General features: G+C 56.4%; 2 protein-coding genes across 2 annotated transcripts in view; one reads left to right on the top strand and one right to left on the bottom strand.

The window, feature by feature from the left end:
• Positions 1-2,040: 2,040 nt before the first annotated feature.
• Positions 2,041-11,455, top strand: Cabp7 (calcium binding protein 7). Its single transcript, XM_021178356.2, has 5 exons — positions 2,041-2,223; positions 8,549-8,692; positions 9,410-9,522; positions 9,816-9,969; positions 10,145-11,455. The coding sequence occupies exons 1-5, from the start codon at positions 2,115-2,117 to the stop codon at positions 10,270-10,272; spliced, it is 648 nt and encodes a 215-aa protein (XP_021034015.1). The 5' UTR covers positions 2,041-2,114; the 3' UTR covers positions 10,273-11,455.
• The window catches only part of Zmat5 (zinc finger matrin-type 5), a 35,392-nt gene continuing 28,910 nt past the window's right edge, over positions 11,447-17,928 (bottom strand). Inside the window, exons 5-6 of the mRNA XM_021177622.2 lie at positions 17,235-17,346; positions 11,447-11,788 (exon numbers count right to left, since the gene is read on the bottom strand). Coding sequence (XP_021033281.1) covers positions 11,659-11,788; positions 17,235-17,346 — 242 coding nt within the window. The 3' untranslated portion in view covers positions 11,447-11,658. The remainder of the gene's footprint in view (positions 11,789-17,234; positions 17,347-17,928) is intronic.

The following is a 17,928-nucleotide window of genomic DNA, read 5'->3' as shown; positions in this document are numbered from 1 at the left end:
AGGATTCCCATACTAATGGGAAACTCCCAAGAGATTCAGGGCGCATCATCATAACCTTCCATGTTAAGTCGCTTCATCCTGACCTCTGCCCAGGAAATAACACAGAGGCCCTGAGAGGTTAAGGGGCATGGCTAAGGTCCCATTGAAACAGGTGGTAGATGCAAGAGCCCAGGGCTCGCTGGGTTGGTGGCTAGTTCTTCCTGCGTCACAGCTCTGTTCTATCAGAACTCCTAAAGGAGCATAAGCACCCAGCTGACCCGATGGATGCTCAAGTGCGCAAGCAGAGCTTTGGGGATGGGCGCTTCTCAGGGGCTCTTAGGACTCCAACTATAGGTCCGAATAGATAGCAACTGGCCAGAAGCCTGGAACAGACATTCAGATGGGAGCCAGGGTTTGTCTGGCTTCTCTACAGGTTTCACATGCCTATGAGAAACCCAGAGCCCTAGACAAGTCCTAAAGGTTCAGGCCTGCCTTGGCCCAGGGTGGCTGGGGGTGTTGTCTCTCACTGAGCCCCTCTCTCCCGGCGGCGCCAAGACAGGGCTATGATTAATCAGCGACAAAAGCAGAAACAAGCAGAAAAATGTAATCAGCTCGGGAAGGGCATGGCCAGGCTGTGGCAATCAGCTTTCCTGCTGGGGCTTTTGGCTGATTGGACCCAAGGGGGCAGGGAGATAGTTCAGATGAGGGTTCCAGGAATGAGACTGAGGCCAGCTGAGGCCCACCCAGGCCAGGGGCTCACCAGATCCCATAATTCTACACGGAGACACACACATCTGTGCTCGGACACGCATAGCACTCCCAGCCCAAGGGCCTTCGCACCTGCCCACACCTGCTTCCGGGCTTCTGCCCTTCGCTGCCAGCTCACAGCTCACATGTAGGTGGCCGTGCACAGTTCAAACACTCTCATCTGCAAGTGGGTTTGAAAACGCATCTTCACAGTGTCCTGAACGAAAGATGAAGAGAAACGCATGCACATGCTGCCCCCCAGACACTTATCCCCACCCCCATAGAACACATGCTAAGGACCGGAGGAAGGTCTAACCTGCAGCCATGTGACCAACAGGCTCTGGGCCTTCTGCCTCCTCCTCACGGCCCCTGGGGACATGAGACAGACCTTGGCTCCTGCTCTGCAAGCTGAGCGGCAAGGGCTCAGGAAGGACCCAGGACAACAGCCCTTTGTGGGATCAAGTCAACTGCTGGTGTCAGGCACAGGCCAGCGGAGTCTCCTGCAGATCTGTGCTTGGCCTCTGCCTGCTGGCCCTGTCTGGTGACCTTGGCCAATGTCCTTTTCTAAGCCTCAGTTTCCCCACCTTGGAGCCTCTCCTGGCACCAACTTGAGGATTACTGGTCCTGAGGACCCTCGCGCCTGGAGCAACCTCACCTTTCTGGGTCTCTAGTCGTTAGTTCTCAGCTTTCCGCTCTCGCTGGGGGAGGGTTAGTGGAGGCAGGTGGGATAAGGGGTACAAGGAACGGCTCCACCCCTGGTCCACACCACCCGGGTCCTGCTGGCTGCTAACGTGGGGTGCGGGAGACAGCAATCCGAAGCAGACTGGGGGAAAAGCAGAGTCGGGGAGAACCAGAGAAGGCGCTCGGGAGGGCTCGGGGTGGCCGCTCAGGGGCCGGCGGCGGGAAGGGGCGGGGGCGGGAGGGGCGGGCGGGGGAGGCGGGAGCGCGGCGAGCGCCGCACAGAGCAAGCGAGCGAGCGAGTGAGAGTGCAGGCGGCGGCAGCGGTGGCGGCGGCGGCGCCGGCGGCGGCGGGAGCCGGAGCGGCGGGTCGGGCAGCCGCACCAGCGAGCGGACTAGCGGGCGGCGAGCAACGCGGAGCGCGCGGAGGGAGCGCAGCGCGCAGCGGTCCGAGCCAAGAGGCCGGAGCGGCGCCGCCCCCGCCGTCCCTGCGAGCCCCCGGCCGGGATCCCGACGAAGGAGCCGGCGGCATGGCCCGACAGCCCGGGGCGCGGGGGCGCTAGGTCCCGGACGGGTGCCCATTGCCTCGCCGCCGCCACTGCGCGCCGCACCGCGCGCACCGCCCGCTCCAGCCGCCCCCGGGGCCGCCGGCGGCCCATGAGCCCCGGCCTCAAAGTTTGCGGCGGGCGGGCGGGCGCGGAGCCTCCAAGATGCCGTTCCACCCGGTGACGGCGGCGTTGATGTACCGGGGCATCTACACCGTGCCCAACCTGCTGTCGGAGCAGCGCCCGGTGGATATCCCTGAGGACGAGCTAGAGGGTGAGTGCCCCGCCGGGACCCCTGCCACGAGCCCTCCTACCTGTGAGCCCTGGTGCCGCGCTGGCCCGGGGAGACCGGGACCCTGCTGCGCGACTCGGATGAGCGGCTACGCGGGAGGCGGGACGGCCCGGTGGCTCCGGACGCCGCGGTGGGGGTCGCCGCGGCGCAGGAGCAGCCCGGCCCCTGCCCGCGTGGCCCCCGGCGCTGCGGAAACTTGCGGGGCCCCGCAGCGGGGTCACTGGGCCGCGTGGTCGGCGGTGACGGTGCGGCAAGGCGGCGGGGGCTGAAGTGGAGAGTCCGAGCTGTTGCCCCCCGCGCCCGCCACCGGAGCGCCCGCATCCTGATCCCTTCCGCGGCGCCCGCCCGTAGCTCTGCGCTCCTATTGACATTCCGCTCGTGTCGCGTTGAGAATCCAATCTGCTCCGGCAGTGGGAGAAGGGGAGAGAGAGCGACTGCCCCGCTCTTGCTGGGTGCAGGGCTGCCCCCATCCCCTTCTGCGGCCCTGCGAGGGACCCCCCACCCGTGCGCTGCCGAGGCAGCTGGGAGGCGTTGGCGACAACAAGTGGCCGGATTGGGAGGCTCGGTCGCGATAGCAAAGCCTGGAAGGAAAAGGCAGAGGCCGGAACCTAAACCTCCCCCGACCCTAGTCCCCGTGCCTTTCGGGAATAGGGACCGCACGCAGGCAGTTGGCTATTGAAGATCAGAGCAGCAGGCCGAGGCTGGGGTTCCTGGATTGAGTGTCCTGGGGCGCAGTGAGACCCCTGGGGCCTTCCTAGCTTTCTCCTCTGCTGAGATTGGGGGCGGGGGTGTGCTCAAGATTCCCCTCCCCCCAGGCCTCTTGAGGCCCCATATGGAGTGGAGTCGGAGACTCTGAGCTGATGGGAGTCTTGGTCCCTTAGGGTGTTTGTCGGCTACTGGGGGAGGGGTTGAGATTATCCAGATGATGGGCCTGTCTCTGATCTCTGTAGTCAAGGGGTCTCAGCTCTGGGATCCCACCTGGGCTCATAGGAGTGAGTTGGAGTGACCAACATAGGAAAGGATACTAGTGGGAGCCCAGGGGAAGCCATTCGGGAAGTCTGTCCTCAGCCCAGGCCTGGTCTGGGGCAAATTTTGGGCGAGTAGACAGTGGAGAGAGAGAGAGGGTGCAACTGCCATGCTCACTGCACCACAGTCCACCAGACACCCACTTCCCACACCCACCATGAACTCAGGAGCAGGAAAAGTCGCAGAGGGGCTCTCAGCCCCAACACTGGAGGCACAGATGGAAGGATGTGTGCTTAGTCTATAGCCCGGAAACCCCAGGTCCTGTCCTGTCTGGACCAAAGCAGAGCCTCTTCCAGGTTGAGGGGAAGGGATGGGGCCCGGGAGGGGTGCAGGGCACAGGCCAGTTTCCCTTTCCTTTATTGCCTTTTATTCTGAGCCACACAAAAGCATTCATCCACCGCTCTCTCTCCACTCTTGGGACAGAGGCAGCATGCCTTCCCCAGATAGATTCAGCCTCCTTTATCCTGCTCCCAGCACCCCCCACATAACCTGGCCCCATAACTCCAGGTCTCACTGGGTCCCTAGTCAGGCTATCGAATCGAGAAGCTGAGAGAGACAGTCGTGCAGGGGTGAGGAGCGCCAGGGTGGGCAATGCAAGGGCAAGGAGGCCCACGCTCCCTCCGAGCCATCCCGTGGTCATGCTGGCAGAAGCCCAGTGCTGTTAGTCACCATCACACCAAATACACTCTCTGCTTCTCTCTGGTCCCCTTTGGACTAGAGGAGGGGCCCTGGTGCAGGGGGCACCTGAAGGACAGGGCCATCCCTGTGACTGGCAGGTGGAGGGCACAGAGCCAGCAGATGCCTATGGGCATCTACACATTAAGGCAGGAAGTTCTCCAGACCCCTCCTTGGCTGAAAAACAGGCTCTGGGCTCCCTGCAGTGGGTCTTGAATGCCAGGGCTGGGTGCAGAGTGGCTGTCTGTCCTTTCATACAGATGCCACTCTGGTTCCTTAACTTCTCCAGTACACACTACTCTTCCTGTCCCCGGGCAGTCTGGGTAAGACCCAGGCCCTGTTGGCTGGAAGGGATCAGTGAAGCAGCCCATAGACTAGACAAGGGAGTCGGTGACCTGGGGTGAAATGCTGCAGACACCTCGTGCTGCCTCCTGCAGAAATCCAGGGGGGCGGTCAGTCTGCATGGGGGAGGAGGACCAGGAGCAGCAAGGGAGGAGTAGAATGTGGGGGTGAGAGGAGAAGAGTCAGGCAGTACTGGGTTCGAGTCTCTACACCCTGGGCTCGGGGAGTGAACTTGGACTCTCCCTCTCAGCGTTTACCTCTCAGAGTCTTGCTTTCCCCATCGATAAAAGGGGATTGGCACTGTTGTCACCCGGATAAATGGTGGCCGAGAATGCTGTGGGAGTACTCAGCACAGGGCCTGGCCCTGGGGGCTGAGGACCCAAATGTAGGAATAGCACTCCAGACTCATGAGCTTGGAGCGCAGGGCAGCAAAGGGCATGGGTATTGGGCCAAGGAGGCAAGCTGAGGACCAAGACTGCAGAACTTGAGGCCCTAGAGAGGAAGGGGCTAGGCAGAGTGGGCTAGGCAGAGTTAACTTGGAGGCCCACCCAGCCCCATGTACGAGAGGCAAGGGTGCTCCCACATTCCTCCTGAATATATCACACCATGGCTGGAACATAACCCCTTTCTAAAATGCATCCAAGTGGGCACCTCCAGCAACACTGAGACAGAGTGCTCACCTAGACAGTAGGTCCAGCATGCAAAGGCAGGGATGGGACTGGCTTCCTGAAAGACCGAAGCAGCTAGACACAAGGCTGGGTATGGAATGGAATGTGGAGCCTGTTGAGGGTGGCCAGTTGGGGACCATTGGGGAGCCGCCTTTTCTGCCCTTGCTTCCTGAATCCCAAGCCCGGCAGCTGCCTCTGCACAGGCCAGAAATTCAAGGATGGAGGATTGGGGCGCAGAGCCAATGCTGCGGAGAGTGGCAGCCACCACAGCGGGTGACTCCTGCCCCTTCCAGTGTTCCCTCTCTATCCGGACTCAAACTCTCTGGCTCAGTGCTGCATCCTTTTGGGTCTGCAGAAGATGTCAGCCCCAGTGCAGCTCCACAAGTTGGGAGGGTCTGGGAATCTCATGTTAAAAACGGAAGGTAGGGGACAAGATCAGCCTGGAAACCTAGAGGCCCTGCCAGCCCATTTCCAGGCCAGACATCCCATGCCAAGATGAAGCACAAGTTTTGCCTGGCCTCCCTCATGGGGCTGCGAGGGAGCAAGGCTTTCGGGGAATACATCTAGTAGTGATTGCATACAGTGACAGGGCATCCTGACACCCACCCCCCATAGGGCCCTTAGCAGAGGCTAGACCTCAGCCATGGAACAAGATTTCATCCTATTTTACAGCCGAGGCATCAGAGGGAAATAAGTGTCTTGCCCAGGTCACTTGGCTGCTGAGCAGGAGAACCAGACAGAATTCAAGGTCGGGCTTTGGGTTCTGGTCCCAGCTATCAGGCAAGCTAGCGAGGCATCCCAGGCTTGCCCCAGACTTCCCCTTCCTCCCGCACTGCCGTCAGAGATAGTCTGATTTACAAGGCTCACCTCGGATGATTCTTCTCACTTAATCATTGCAGAAAGTTCCACTGCATAAGTAAACAGCAACATCACACCAGAGCTGGGATTCAAACCTGTGTCTGTGATATCAGAATACTTCTCTGGCTGAGAAGACGATGCCTGAACTGGACCTCTTGTAGGCAAATGGATGGAGTGGGCTGCAATAGTGTTCTGAAGCACTAGTGTGAGCTAGGTGTGCTGGAAGGGGGGAGGGGGGGTTCACAGATGGAGAGTGGCCAGCTGTGGATTTACCCAGCAGCCTTGGGAAGTCAGCCCTGCCTAAGAAACGTCTTTGGTACTCACACAGCTGTCTTGGAGCCTGTCCCCTGAGCATACATCCCAAGATTCACTTGCTCATTATTGTCTCTCCTGCCTGGTGCATTTTCCTCAGGGCCCTTGGAAAAGGGCATTGAGGCAGCCCCACAATTGGGGAGTCACCCTGAACCCTGCCAAGGTGGGAAGTGTAGCTCAGGCCTCAGCTCAAAGCAGAGAGTGGCTTCCATAGCATCCCCACTGTATCTAGGACTTTGGCTTCCTTCCTCGTATCTAGGCAGGGCTCCCTTACGGGCCTCAGGCTCTAAGGGGTACAGTTTCTGACTCTGAAGTTCCTCAGACCAACCCGTGGCTCCAATTCTCTCTTCTGTGAGGTGCGGAAACATCTGTTTGAGCCTTTCTTGGAGTGCTCTTGTAGATGGACTCTCACATTCAGTCCTTTGAGCATGTTTATCTTTTCAAGGACAGGTCCTGTTCTCAGTGATGGGGACTCTGTGGACAAGACCCACTCGGTCCCAGCACAATCCACTCGAGGGAAAGAGCAGGTGTGTGGTGGGATGGGCAACCAGAGAACAGGCAAGGCCAGGCAGGGGCAGAGCGACAGAGTCCTTCAGCTGGGGGTCTGGGCTACATCTGAGTTTGACATGAGGACAGACAAAGCTGCAGGTACAAAGCAGTCTTGGTGTTCTCTGGGCTTGAGGGGCTCCCTGGGGGGGTATTCCTGGACACCAGTCCAGAAGGTGACAGCACTGGTTAGAAATAAGAGTAGGGAGAGAGGGGAGAAAGAGAAGGAGAGAGGAGAAAGAGCGCAGGAGAGAAGGAACGTAAGCACACCTCCGCACTATCCAGATGCTCCAGGCAAATGGACTTCCCACAGCAGCTCCGGGTTCTCCCCAGCAGCCCTGGCTGCTGCCAGGTCTTCATTTCTGGCCACAAGGGGCACATCGCCTCTTTCAGGGCCCAGGAAAATGCTGGGTGAATCCTTGGCCTAGAGCTGCTAGGGTCCAAGGTTTTCTGCAACCCCTGGGTCTGGCTCAGATCTACCAGCCCAGCACTTTCCATGCCCTGACACTCCTGATTCAAAAAACAGACCCTACGACTTGCCTGAGGCACATGTGGGTAATGTCTACCCCAGCCGGACAGTGGGACTCTGACCTCAAGACCTCATGTGTGATCCCACATGAAGAGCCAGACAAGGATCAGGGCCATGGTTTTTACTCTGTGGCAGGGCCAACAGGCTGGCCTGCACTCCCTCTTCTCAAAGTATAGGCCCTTACAAGCCATTTCAGGGCTTATGGAGCCCTAAGGCTTGGGATAGTGTAACCAATAGGATAGTGTAATTGCTCTGAATTCTCACTGAATCAGGCTGGCCTCCTGCCCTCCTAAACCCTTCTAGGTCTGCAGTGTGGAACACCTCATCTGTCTTTAATCTCTCTCTCTCTCTCTCTCTCTCTCTCTCTCTTTCTCTCTCTCTCTCTCTCACACACACACACACACACACACACACACACACCTTGACTTTGCCCTGCTGAGTGAAATTCTACCCAGGGAACCAGGCAACGAACAGGCATGAAGGTGGCAAGTGAACAAGTTGCCCACGGGGGCTGGAGCTAAGGACTGCAGTCTGTCCCTCTAGGGGAATGCTCTTTAGGATCCTGCTGGGTTGGCCTAAGAGCATATACTGTGTTATTTGGTCCCAAAGTCCCAACCAAGTGCATTGTTCCCCAGGTCCAAGTGCAGAACCCCTCGGGCCCTGAGGCCTCAGTCTTCTTCTTCTTCTTCTTTTTTTTAATATTTATTTATTATATGTAAATACACTGTAGTTGTCTTCAGATATTCCAGAAGAGGAAGTCAGATCTTGTTACGGATGGTTGTGAGCCACCATGTAGTTGCTGGGATTTGAACTCTGGACCTTCGGAAGAGCAGTCGGGTGCTCTTACCCACTGAGCCATCTCACCAGCCCGAGGCCTCAGTCTTCTGTCCATACTGTACTTATGGAGAGCATGAAGTTCGAAGCTCATGCCTGGCCTGGGGTGTCTAAACCAGAAGGCCTGTGAGTTCTAACCATCATTCAATAGCTAGAATCATGTGGTCATCCCACCATGAGTTAGTGCTGCCTGACCGGAACAGGAAGTCCAGCGGGAAGGGGATGGGGCACGATGATGCCACAGATGCCACATGATCATAGGGAGCCTCCAGCAGCTAACCTGGCCAGCCGGTCTGGTGCTCTCCCTGTGTCCACCGCATGGTGTAGCCCTGAGCACAGCAGGAAGGCTGACAGACCCAAGCACTGTCACTGTCTCAGGCCAGATGCACCTTCGTCTCCTCTTCCCTGCCTGCCCAGAGACCCTAGATCACAGCTCAAGAGTGTGTCCTGGATACCCTATGACTGGCTCTCAACAGCTGGGGACAGGGCCGGTTTCAGCTTCTCTGTTCCTCCGTAGAGATCCGAGAGGCCTTCAAGGTATTCGACCGGGATGGCAACGGCTTCATCTCTAAGCAGGAGCTGGGAACAGCCATGCGCTCCCTGGGATACATGCCCAACGAGGTGGAGCTGGAGGTTATCATCCAGCGGCTAGACATGGATGGTGAGATGCCCTGCCTCGGTTTACCTGCCCACAGTCATCTAGGCCCCGGGACCTGAACCGTGGAGTGGATCTGAGTCCACTCTGGCCTTTTGCTTCCTGTGGTCATGATCTACAACAGTTCTCATCCTAGAAAGTGGAGACCAGAAGAGGTGTGACAGTCCCAGCCACATATGGGTCAAACTGCCCCTCCCACTCCATGATCTGAGAAAGATTTGGAGTATGGAAAAGGAGGGTGGGATAGCTAGCTCAGCTTCTACCACCCACAGCAATAGTGGCTGCATCTGCCACCTGGTAGTTTTTACTAACGCTAACTACTGAGAATGATTAGTAATACCAAGGCCCCTCTGTGCCCGCACACCTGTTGCCTCTTCCCCCTGCCCCCTGAGAGCGAGCTCCTTTCCCATCTGCACAGCCAAAAGGATGATCAGTACTGTGCTGAGGGCCGTGAGAGTTCTGAGTGTACCAGGAGGGTGTCCCACATCTGGGGACCATCTGCTGCTCACCTCCCACACGGCCTCCCATGGAGCTCCACCACATTTGGTAGCCTTGACATTAGCTCCAAGCCTGGTACATTAGGCACCCCTGAAATTGATTGGAGGCTCAGGGAAGGGGCTGAGGTCCCACGGTTGGTCAGAGGCAGGCCAAGACTCCATTTCATGCCCTGAGCTCTGGGGTGCCTGCTCGTGCTGTCTCAGTTTGACCCTGTGCCCACTCTAGGTGATGGCCAAGTGGACTTTGAGGAGTTTGTAACCCTCCTGGGACCCAAGCTCTCCACCTCGGGGATCCCAGAGAAGTTCCATGGCACTGACTTTGACACGGTCTTCTGGAAGGTATACCCTGGCAACTGGGACTCTGCTAGGTGGAGGTGTCATGGGGTCTGTGAATGGTTAGACCCACGCCACAGTGAGGGAGGGAGGGAGGGAGGGAGGGAGGGAGGGAGGGAAGGATGACCACTGTCCACCGAGTGTCCTGCTCTCTGGAGGCCTGGGCTCCGAGGGGATGAAGAGCTGTGTCAGTGTTAAGGAATCTGGAGACCTTTCGTCGGGACTGTGCACTTACAGGGTGCTGGGTGGGGACTGTGGCAGGGTAGTAGCCAGAACACTTGTCCCTTTTGCCACCCAAGTGTGACATGCAGAAGCTGACAGTGGATGAGCTGAAGCGACTTCTCTATGACACCTTCTGCGAGCACTTGTCCATGAAGGACATAGAGAACATCATCATGACAGAGGAGGAAAGCCACCTGGGCACTGCTGAGGAGTGTCCCGTGGACGTGGAGAGTGAGTGGCCTGCCTTGGGTCTCTGTGGGTGGGCACATACCCAGGGTTTGCATAGGGGGCCACCTTATGTATCCCAGCCCGGTGTTCTCGTGCCAAAGTGCAGCTCTGATTCTATCCCTTCGCTGTCCTGTCCCCCTTTGTCTCTCTCCCTGGTGTTCCTGGTGGGCGGCTGCAGCCTGTTCCAACCAGCAGATCCGCCAGACGTGCGTGCGCAAGAGCCTGATCTGCGCCTTTGCCATCGCCTTCATCATCAGTGTCATGCTCATCGCGGCCAACCAGGTGCTGCGCAGCGGCATGAAGTAGGCACCGCGTGGGTGCCTGCAGTGCCCACTCCACACCCACCGCTGCCTGCAGCCCTTCCCCCAGCTTGCTCCCTGGGCCACCACCCCTGGGCACTTTGAGCCTGGACAATGAGCACCCCAATCCTCACCCCTTAGGCCTTGCATGGAGCCATGGCTCAGCTGTGGAGGACCTGGTGGTGGCTTTGAGGACAGCCCTAGCCCCCATCCCCTGCCTGTGCCCTCACTGGCCTGTGTGTAGCATTCACTTCCCACCACTCAGGAGCTCCTGGAAGAGGAGGGACTTGTGCAGGAGCCCCCAGGATCCAGTCAGTGCTGCGATCTTTTAGGCAGGCAAGAAACTCATGTCCAGAACAGTGGGCAGGGTGGAGGTGGGCAGGGCTGAGGCTCCTGGGTCTCTGACACTCCTTAGACCCAAAGCCAGTCCTCCATGCATCTTCTGGGGCCTGTGCCTGCCCACTTCACAGGTGAGAAGCCTGAGGCTTTAAGGGCCTGAAATCTGGCTTTGGATTCTTCTTCCACAGGGCTTTTCAGGAAAGGCAGATGCTCATGCAAGATGGGGCATGAGAGATAGCCCCAAGGCCCATTAATTTCTGAGCCATCCACCAAAGGCTTAGAGACCAAGGGCCGAATTGTCTCCTAGCACAGAACCTAGAGGCCCAACTGAGGAAGGAAGCAGAGATCCTGTAGCTCGTGTGACTCCCCACTGGCCAGGGTGTAACCCTGGGAGGCCCTGAGCCATTCCCTAGGGATCTGAGTCCCCTGAGGGTCTGCCACAGCCCTGCACTGTCAGTGGTCACAGATTCTTCCAAGTCCAGGGCCTGCCCTCTTGGGGACCCCACTTCTCTGTACCCTCGAGGCTGGCAATGCGGCTCTCATGCTTGCTCCACCTGTGTCACGCTGCCGTTTCTTGGCACCAGCTCAGCCTGGGCAGATGCAAGCCTTCAGCTCTTCAGGGGCCGAGATGGTTGCCAGTCCTCGGCTCCCTTCCCCAGCCTGGGGCCACTTACTAGCTGGGCCGCCGCCACACTGGCATACGCTGTGCCCAGCCTGGCTGCTCTACTGATCCCTAAGCACCCTGGAGGAGACACTGTCTCATTCCAGCTCACCTGTCCCCTGATGGAGGCAGGAGGACAGAACCGAGAGCATGAGAGGCAGCAAGAGAGACAGGCCAGCCATCAAGGACAGACTTTTTTTTTATATAAACATTTGGATGTTTCTCACCCATCTTCTCAAGAAACGCCCTGAGGGATGGTGGGCGGATGGGCGGCCAGGCTCATAGGCCCCAGGGAGAACGGAGGGAAGGCAGCTCTGCTTCCTAGGTTAGGCAATTGTCTTTACTGTGACTGATGAGACAGTGGGAAGCCAGGCAGGGGGGGTGAGGAAGAGCTCAGCCCCACTGCACTCTGGGCAGTACGGACCACCCTCCAGGTGGGGGCGCCCGCAGGGAGGGGGGCAGCTCCTGCATTGGCGGCCAGCCCACTGGATACTGGAAGACCGTGGTTCTGATGGGTTCAGCCCTGGAGAGGAGAAAGGTAGAGGGTTAGAGCAGAGCACCTCACAGATCCCACCTTGCTCTTCCAACTTCCCGACTGTCAGAACGGTGTCACCTGCATGGCCCCTCTGGCAGTAGAACCCTGATAACATGCAGACCCTCTGAGCCCAAAGTGGGGGCTGGCCGAGGAGACTCAACTACCAGAATGGCCTTGGGCAATATGGAACTATCCTTAGCATCCACCTGTGGGGACTGGTTAAATATTTATGCACGACCACAGCAGAGAATGCTATGCAGCCTGTGTAAAAATCAAGGCCTATATGCACTGATGAAGAAAGATATACTATGTGAGAAAGGAGAAAAAGCAGCTTATAAAATAATGTATATAGCATGATACTATTTTTGTTTAAAAATATATAACATATATAAATGCATAAAAACAACCCTGGAAGTTACAGCGAAATGTCAGCCCTGGTTCTGTCTGAGTGGCGTAGTTACAGGTGGGTGGGGTTGTTTCTTTTAACCTCTTTATACTTTTCCGAAGTCTTACAAGCACACGAGCCTCTGGAAGCAGGAAGGCCTTACTTCTCATCCCGTTCACTTGCCCCCTTACTGATTACCCCTAAGCTCAGGGCCCCTCTGAAGTGGTCCTTAGGAAGGGAGGGTCCTTGGGTGCAACCTGGAACACCCAGACCCAGGGCAGCATGCAGGCAGCCTGCCCTGCCCCCACCTAGACCCTGCAGAGTTGGGCCCACCTGCCTGATGTCCCAGGTGGGCACTGCTGACCAGGCTCTTTGATGCCACCTAGGGTCTCTCAAAGGGTGGACACTAGTGGTAGAGATGGCATCTATACCCCAGACCCTGCACCAGGGGGCCATCCAATGACAACAGTCATGTCAGGCTAAGCGCTCTTATGAGAAGAGACACCATGACCTAGAGAAACCCTGGGATCCTTATGCAAACCCCATTATTCAGGTAAGGCTGAACTATCAGGAAGGGGTCAGCCACACGTCCAAAGTTTCACAAGCCTCTGCTGTCCCTGCCTTTCGCTTCCTTCTACCTCAGCTTTCAGGAACCTACTGGCAGCACCTGACCATCTTGGGTAGCAAGCAGCCTGCTCTCTGCAGAAAGAGAAAGACCTGAGCCTCCTGGGAGGTGTCTGAACATGGGGCCTGAGCGGTGGTGACGGGGACCACCTGAGAGTTTGCCTGGCCACATCCAGCCATCCAGCCTCCCCCGAGGCACACACAGCAGAGAGTGGAGGTCTTGCTGAGTGGACAGGGACACCCCCTGCTCGGCGGCGGTGGCTCGCTGCCTGCTGGAAAGTGCAGAGAGCAGAAAGCAGCTCCTAACATGATTTATGGGGCCAGGGGATGTTAAAAGCTCCATCAGGCACAGAGAAGCCTGGGTGTAGGAGAGACTCCACAGTTGCTGAAGGGAGTGCCCCAGATGTCAGCCAACCTGGAGCTTCCCGTGGGGTCGCAGTAATGGCGAAGTACCCAGGGAGAAGTGGTCTTGGGGAGTTCCTGCCCCCTAAGCCTCAGACCTGTTCTCTAAGAAGTGGCTCAGGCAGTGTACTGCCTGTGAGGCTCCCTCCCTACAGGAAAAGGGCATCCTTCACAGACCTTGCCAGGACCCTGCCTCACTGGGTCACAGGGTCACAGGTGTGCAATGCTCGTCATGGCCTGCTTGCTTTGCACAAGGGCAGCAACTGCAGCCTGGCATGTCCCCAGCCCTGGTCCTTATCAAAAGGAAAGTCTTACAGAGGTGAATGTACAGGGACAGAGCGCTGGCCCAGAGAAGGGTGCCTGCGGAAGATTAAAGAGGATAAACGCACAATCAGAAGAGCCAACAATAGGAAGCGTGGACAGAGGCCGCCTGGCCGGCCAGGGATTAGTCTATGTGTCCTGTCCGGCTGAGGCCAGTGGCTCCTTTCTGCAGCTTCTGTCTGCTCCTGGCTGGTTCCTCAGGGTCAAGGCTGAGGAAATGACCAGACACCAACAAGCTAAGAGCTCCCCTCTCCCCCCAGCCCCCAAGAGCCAGCATGGCTTTGTAGGGATTTTCTGCTGGGGGTGCTGGAGCCCACAGGTCTGTGTGGTGCTAGGTGATCCAGGTAGCATCTATGCCCTGGGGGAAGAGCGTACATCCTGAGAGGAGGAGTCCCCAAAAGGGCCCTGGTGCCATCAGTCAGGCTTGGTCTGAGCTGCCCTAAATGTGTCATGTCCCAGGGCATTGTTTCTGCTTGTAGGCTGAGTAGGGTTCTGCCAGGAGAAGAAGAAGGCCAGTGTCCAGTGTAACCCAAGTAAGGTTAAAGGGCAGAGAGCGGACTGAGCCTTCAGTTTGGGGTCTTCCTAAGAGGACACTGCAGTGGGCAATGGAAGGTTTCAGGAGGGGTGGCCTAGAGGGGCTGTGGCGTGGTCACGAGCTGTAGAGGACAGCCCAGGGGCAAAGGGGACACTGTCCCCACAAGGGCTCCTCTCCAGGACTGGGGGCAGAACAGGGCACAGAGATGCAGAGGCAGAACACAAAGCTGGAGAGGGTGAAACAGAATGGGGACACATCTCATAGTAAACCCTATCTCTTTGCTGGTAACTCCTTTCAAGGCTAGCCAAGCTTGCTCTGCCCTGAGAGAAAGTCATCTTGCCTGGAGCCTCAGGAAGCTGGGGATGAGGCGGAGACAGACAACAGGCAGCTGCAGAGAAGAGCAATTCCCTGGAAGTGGCCAGAAGGAGGGTGGCCCTGGAACCAGGATTCAGAGTTCTAAGAACCTAGGGAGGCACAGATGCATCTTCCCCCACCTAGTTACTGCCACTGTCAGCTGAGACCTGGGGTGGCTGGCCCTGAACATGGTAGCAAGAGGGGCTGAGGGTCCAAGCAGCAGGGCCTCCATGCCTGGCCAAGGACACAGGTACCTGAGGAAGAAGAGCACACTGCACAACTGCACAACAATGTGCTGGGCTCCCTAGATGCCTGGGACCACGTACAGGACACACCACGACCACCAAACCACGCCATCGTGTGGCCACAACTTGGAGCAGTGGCTTGGGCTAGTCGAGCCTTCTCAGTTCCCCTGTGCCATCCCCCTCCCCCACAGCCCCCTCCCCAGTCCCACATCCACACTGAAAATGTCTGTCTGCACTCAGGCGGGCACTGTGGGCTTGCTGTCTACTTATTTGTCTCACACTCAAGGCCTGAGACACGATCTTCCTGAAGACTTCTCACCGCCCCTGGGTGCCTAGGCTGTCACTCACTCCCAGGGAAGGAGACTGCTGAGGCAGAACAGTGGAGTAAGCAGGCAACACCTCACAGTTAGCAATCGGAAAGCTCAGACAGACCCTTATGGCGGGCTCAGAACGAATATCCGTGACTCTCTGACTAGCATGAACCCTCTGACATAGCAGAAGGAACTACATTCCTAGACGATGTTCAAATCTACATCCCTTTAAATGAGTCCAGAAGGAAGGGTGTCATATTCTGTTTAAGTTATATCTGTAGTGTGTGTGTATGTGTGTGTATAATTTGTTTTTTGTGTGTTTGCTATTTAAAATGGGTTTCTCCATGTAGCCTTGCTGTCTTAGAACTCACTCTGTAGATGACACCTGCCTCTGCCTACTGAGTGCTGGGATTAAAGGTGTACTGGCTGTACTATGGCTAAATATATATATATATATATATATATATATATATATATATATATATGTGTAGTGTATACATATATATGTGTGTGTGTATGTATATATATATATGTGTGTGTGTGTATATATATATGTGTGTGTATATATATATGTGTGTGTGTGTGTGTATATATATATATGTATATTTAAAGATTTATTTATTTTATGTATGAGTGCTCTATCTACATGTACACCTGTGTACCAGAAGAGGGCATCAGATCTCATTACAGATGGTTGTGAGCCACCATGTGGGTGCTAGGAATTGAACTCAGAACCTTGGGAAGAGCAGTCACTGCTGAGCCATCTCTCCAGCTCTGTACTATATATATGTTAAGTGGGGACACAGACACAGGGCACAGGTTTAAAAGTGAACAAGGCTGTAGAGGAGGCTCAGAAGCTGAGAGCACTGGGTACTTTTGTTTGTTTGTTTGTTTTTGAGACAGGGTTTCTCTGTGTAGCCCTGGCTGTCCTGGAACTCAGCCTGTAGACCAGGCTGGCCCCCAACTCAGAAATCCACCTGCCTCTGCCTCCCGAGTGCTGGGATTAAAGGTGTGCACAACCACGCCCAGCTGCACTGGGTACTCTTGCTTATTTTTTTTAAAGATTTATTTATTTATTATATGTAAGTACACTGCAGCTGACTTCAGATACACCAGAAGAGGGCGCCAGATCTCATTACGGATGGTTGTGAGCCACATTGTGGTTGCTGGGATTTGAACTCAGGACCTTCGGAAGAGCAGTCGGGTGCTCTTACCTGCTGAGCCATCTCTCCAGCCCCCTGCACTGGGTACTTCTACAGGTGATCTGGATTTGATTTCTAGCCCCGACATGGCAGCTCACAACTGTGTGTCCCTCCAGCTCCAGGGGACCCGAGCCCTCTTCTGCTCTCTACAGGCACACATGCACATGGCGCACAGACAATGCAGGCAAAACACCCATGCGCATAAACAATGAAGCCACTGGAGTTTTTGGGAAAGGTAAATTACAGAGCTGGTCAATGCCATAGCAGGGGCTGGAGAAACAGCCCCACAGGTGAAGGTGCTGCAGCCGAGGCTCCTGACCTGGAACCCACATGGGGCAAAGGGAGACGTGACTCCACAGAGTCACCCTCTGACCCACCTGCATGCCCTGGCACGCGTGTAAATGTGCATACCGCCTCCCAAATAAATGTGAACAAACAGAATTAAATAAGCACACTAATCCCTGCCCTGTGGGGCAGGCAGCCCACACTTACCCTGAGCAGAGCCTGGAGGGAAGTTTTCCTTCCACAGAATGTCTGACAGACACCCTTATCATAGCTAAGCCACTGTCCCTTGGGGCCACGGAGATACATGGAGTCTGAAAATCAGGGGTAACTGTACAAAGCCATGCACAGCTTAGCCCTTCTTCCTCCTGTGCCCGGCCTTGTTGATCCCATGTGGCTCCTGAGCATCTGTCTGAGCAAGTGTGGGCTGCATCCTGACTCTCCATGAGAAGACAGCACATGGCCGCATCTCAGTAGCTCCTGGTATAAGAAGAGAGGATCTGGGGATGCAGTGGGCTAATGGCCTGGTTGACTCTGTGAGTCTCTGCTTCACAGAGCCCTACAGGGGACCGTGAGCACCAGGTACATAAGGAGCTGCCATAGGCCGTGTGACCTTTAGTCACAGCCAAGTGGGGAGTCACATCTGCTTCCAGAAAACTCTGTAGTGGGAGTTCATGGTTGGTCCCTGGGCGTGGGCAGTTCACAGAGACGCCTCATCTTCCCCCAAGGAAAGCTTTCCCGGAAGGAAAGGAGCGGTAACCCTGGGCCCATACCTGCTACTTGGGGCTGAGCTTAGCCTCTTAGCTCTCTTCTCCAGCCAGTCCTCCAGGTGTCCCTCAGGAAGCTCGGCAGTCTCCAGTGGCCATTCTCTGGCCCGCCTCTCCTCTGCGGAGAACAGAGTGACAAGGAAGGGTGAGGGACAACCCTGCTGGCCTGAATCTCACTCTTCCACAGAGCAGCAGGTGCTGAGAAAGCCCTGGGATGATGTACTAGCCTGTCAGGAGGAAGTGGGCCAGTAGGTCAGGATCAGAGCCACGGTCTGTCCCCTCATTCCACTAGCTCCCCAGCTCCTCTGTGCACAGTGACCTAGTGATCGAAGCCTCACTCTGCTCTCTGTCAAACAGAGACATGCTGGCTACCTCCAAGCCTTGGGGAGCTAGAAGCAAGACAATGAATACAGAGCTTCACTCTCAAGAGGGGTTTAAGTTGGGGGTGCAGGAGGCAATTTGGACTGTAGGATGGGGTTGCACCCGCCAGGTCTCTAACCCTAGGCCCGGTAATAATAAGTCTCAGTTTCCTGGGCTTTCTCCTCCTGTACTAAAAGCCAAGCAATGAGTGGAGAGAGTTCATCCACACTGGGTGAGAGCTAGTGAGTCACACTCTGAGCAGTGTGGGTAAGTCACACTCTGAGCAGTGTGGGTAAGTCACACTCTGAGCAGTGTGGGTAAGTCACACTCTGAGCAGTGT

The sequence above is a fragment of the Mus caroli genome, chromosome 11 (assembly GCF_900094665.2).
Source record: "Mus caroli chromosome 11, CAROLI_EIJ_v1.1, whole genome shotgun sequence".
NCBI classification, from domain to species: Eukaryota; Metazoa; Chordata; class Mammalia; order Rodentia; family Muridae; genus Mus; species Mus caroli.
Note: the sequence above shows the minus strand (reverse complement) of the source record. Positions and strands in the feature narration are given on the sequence as shown.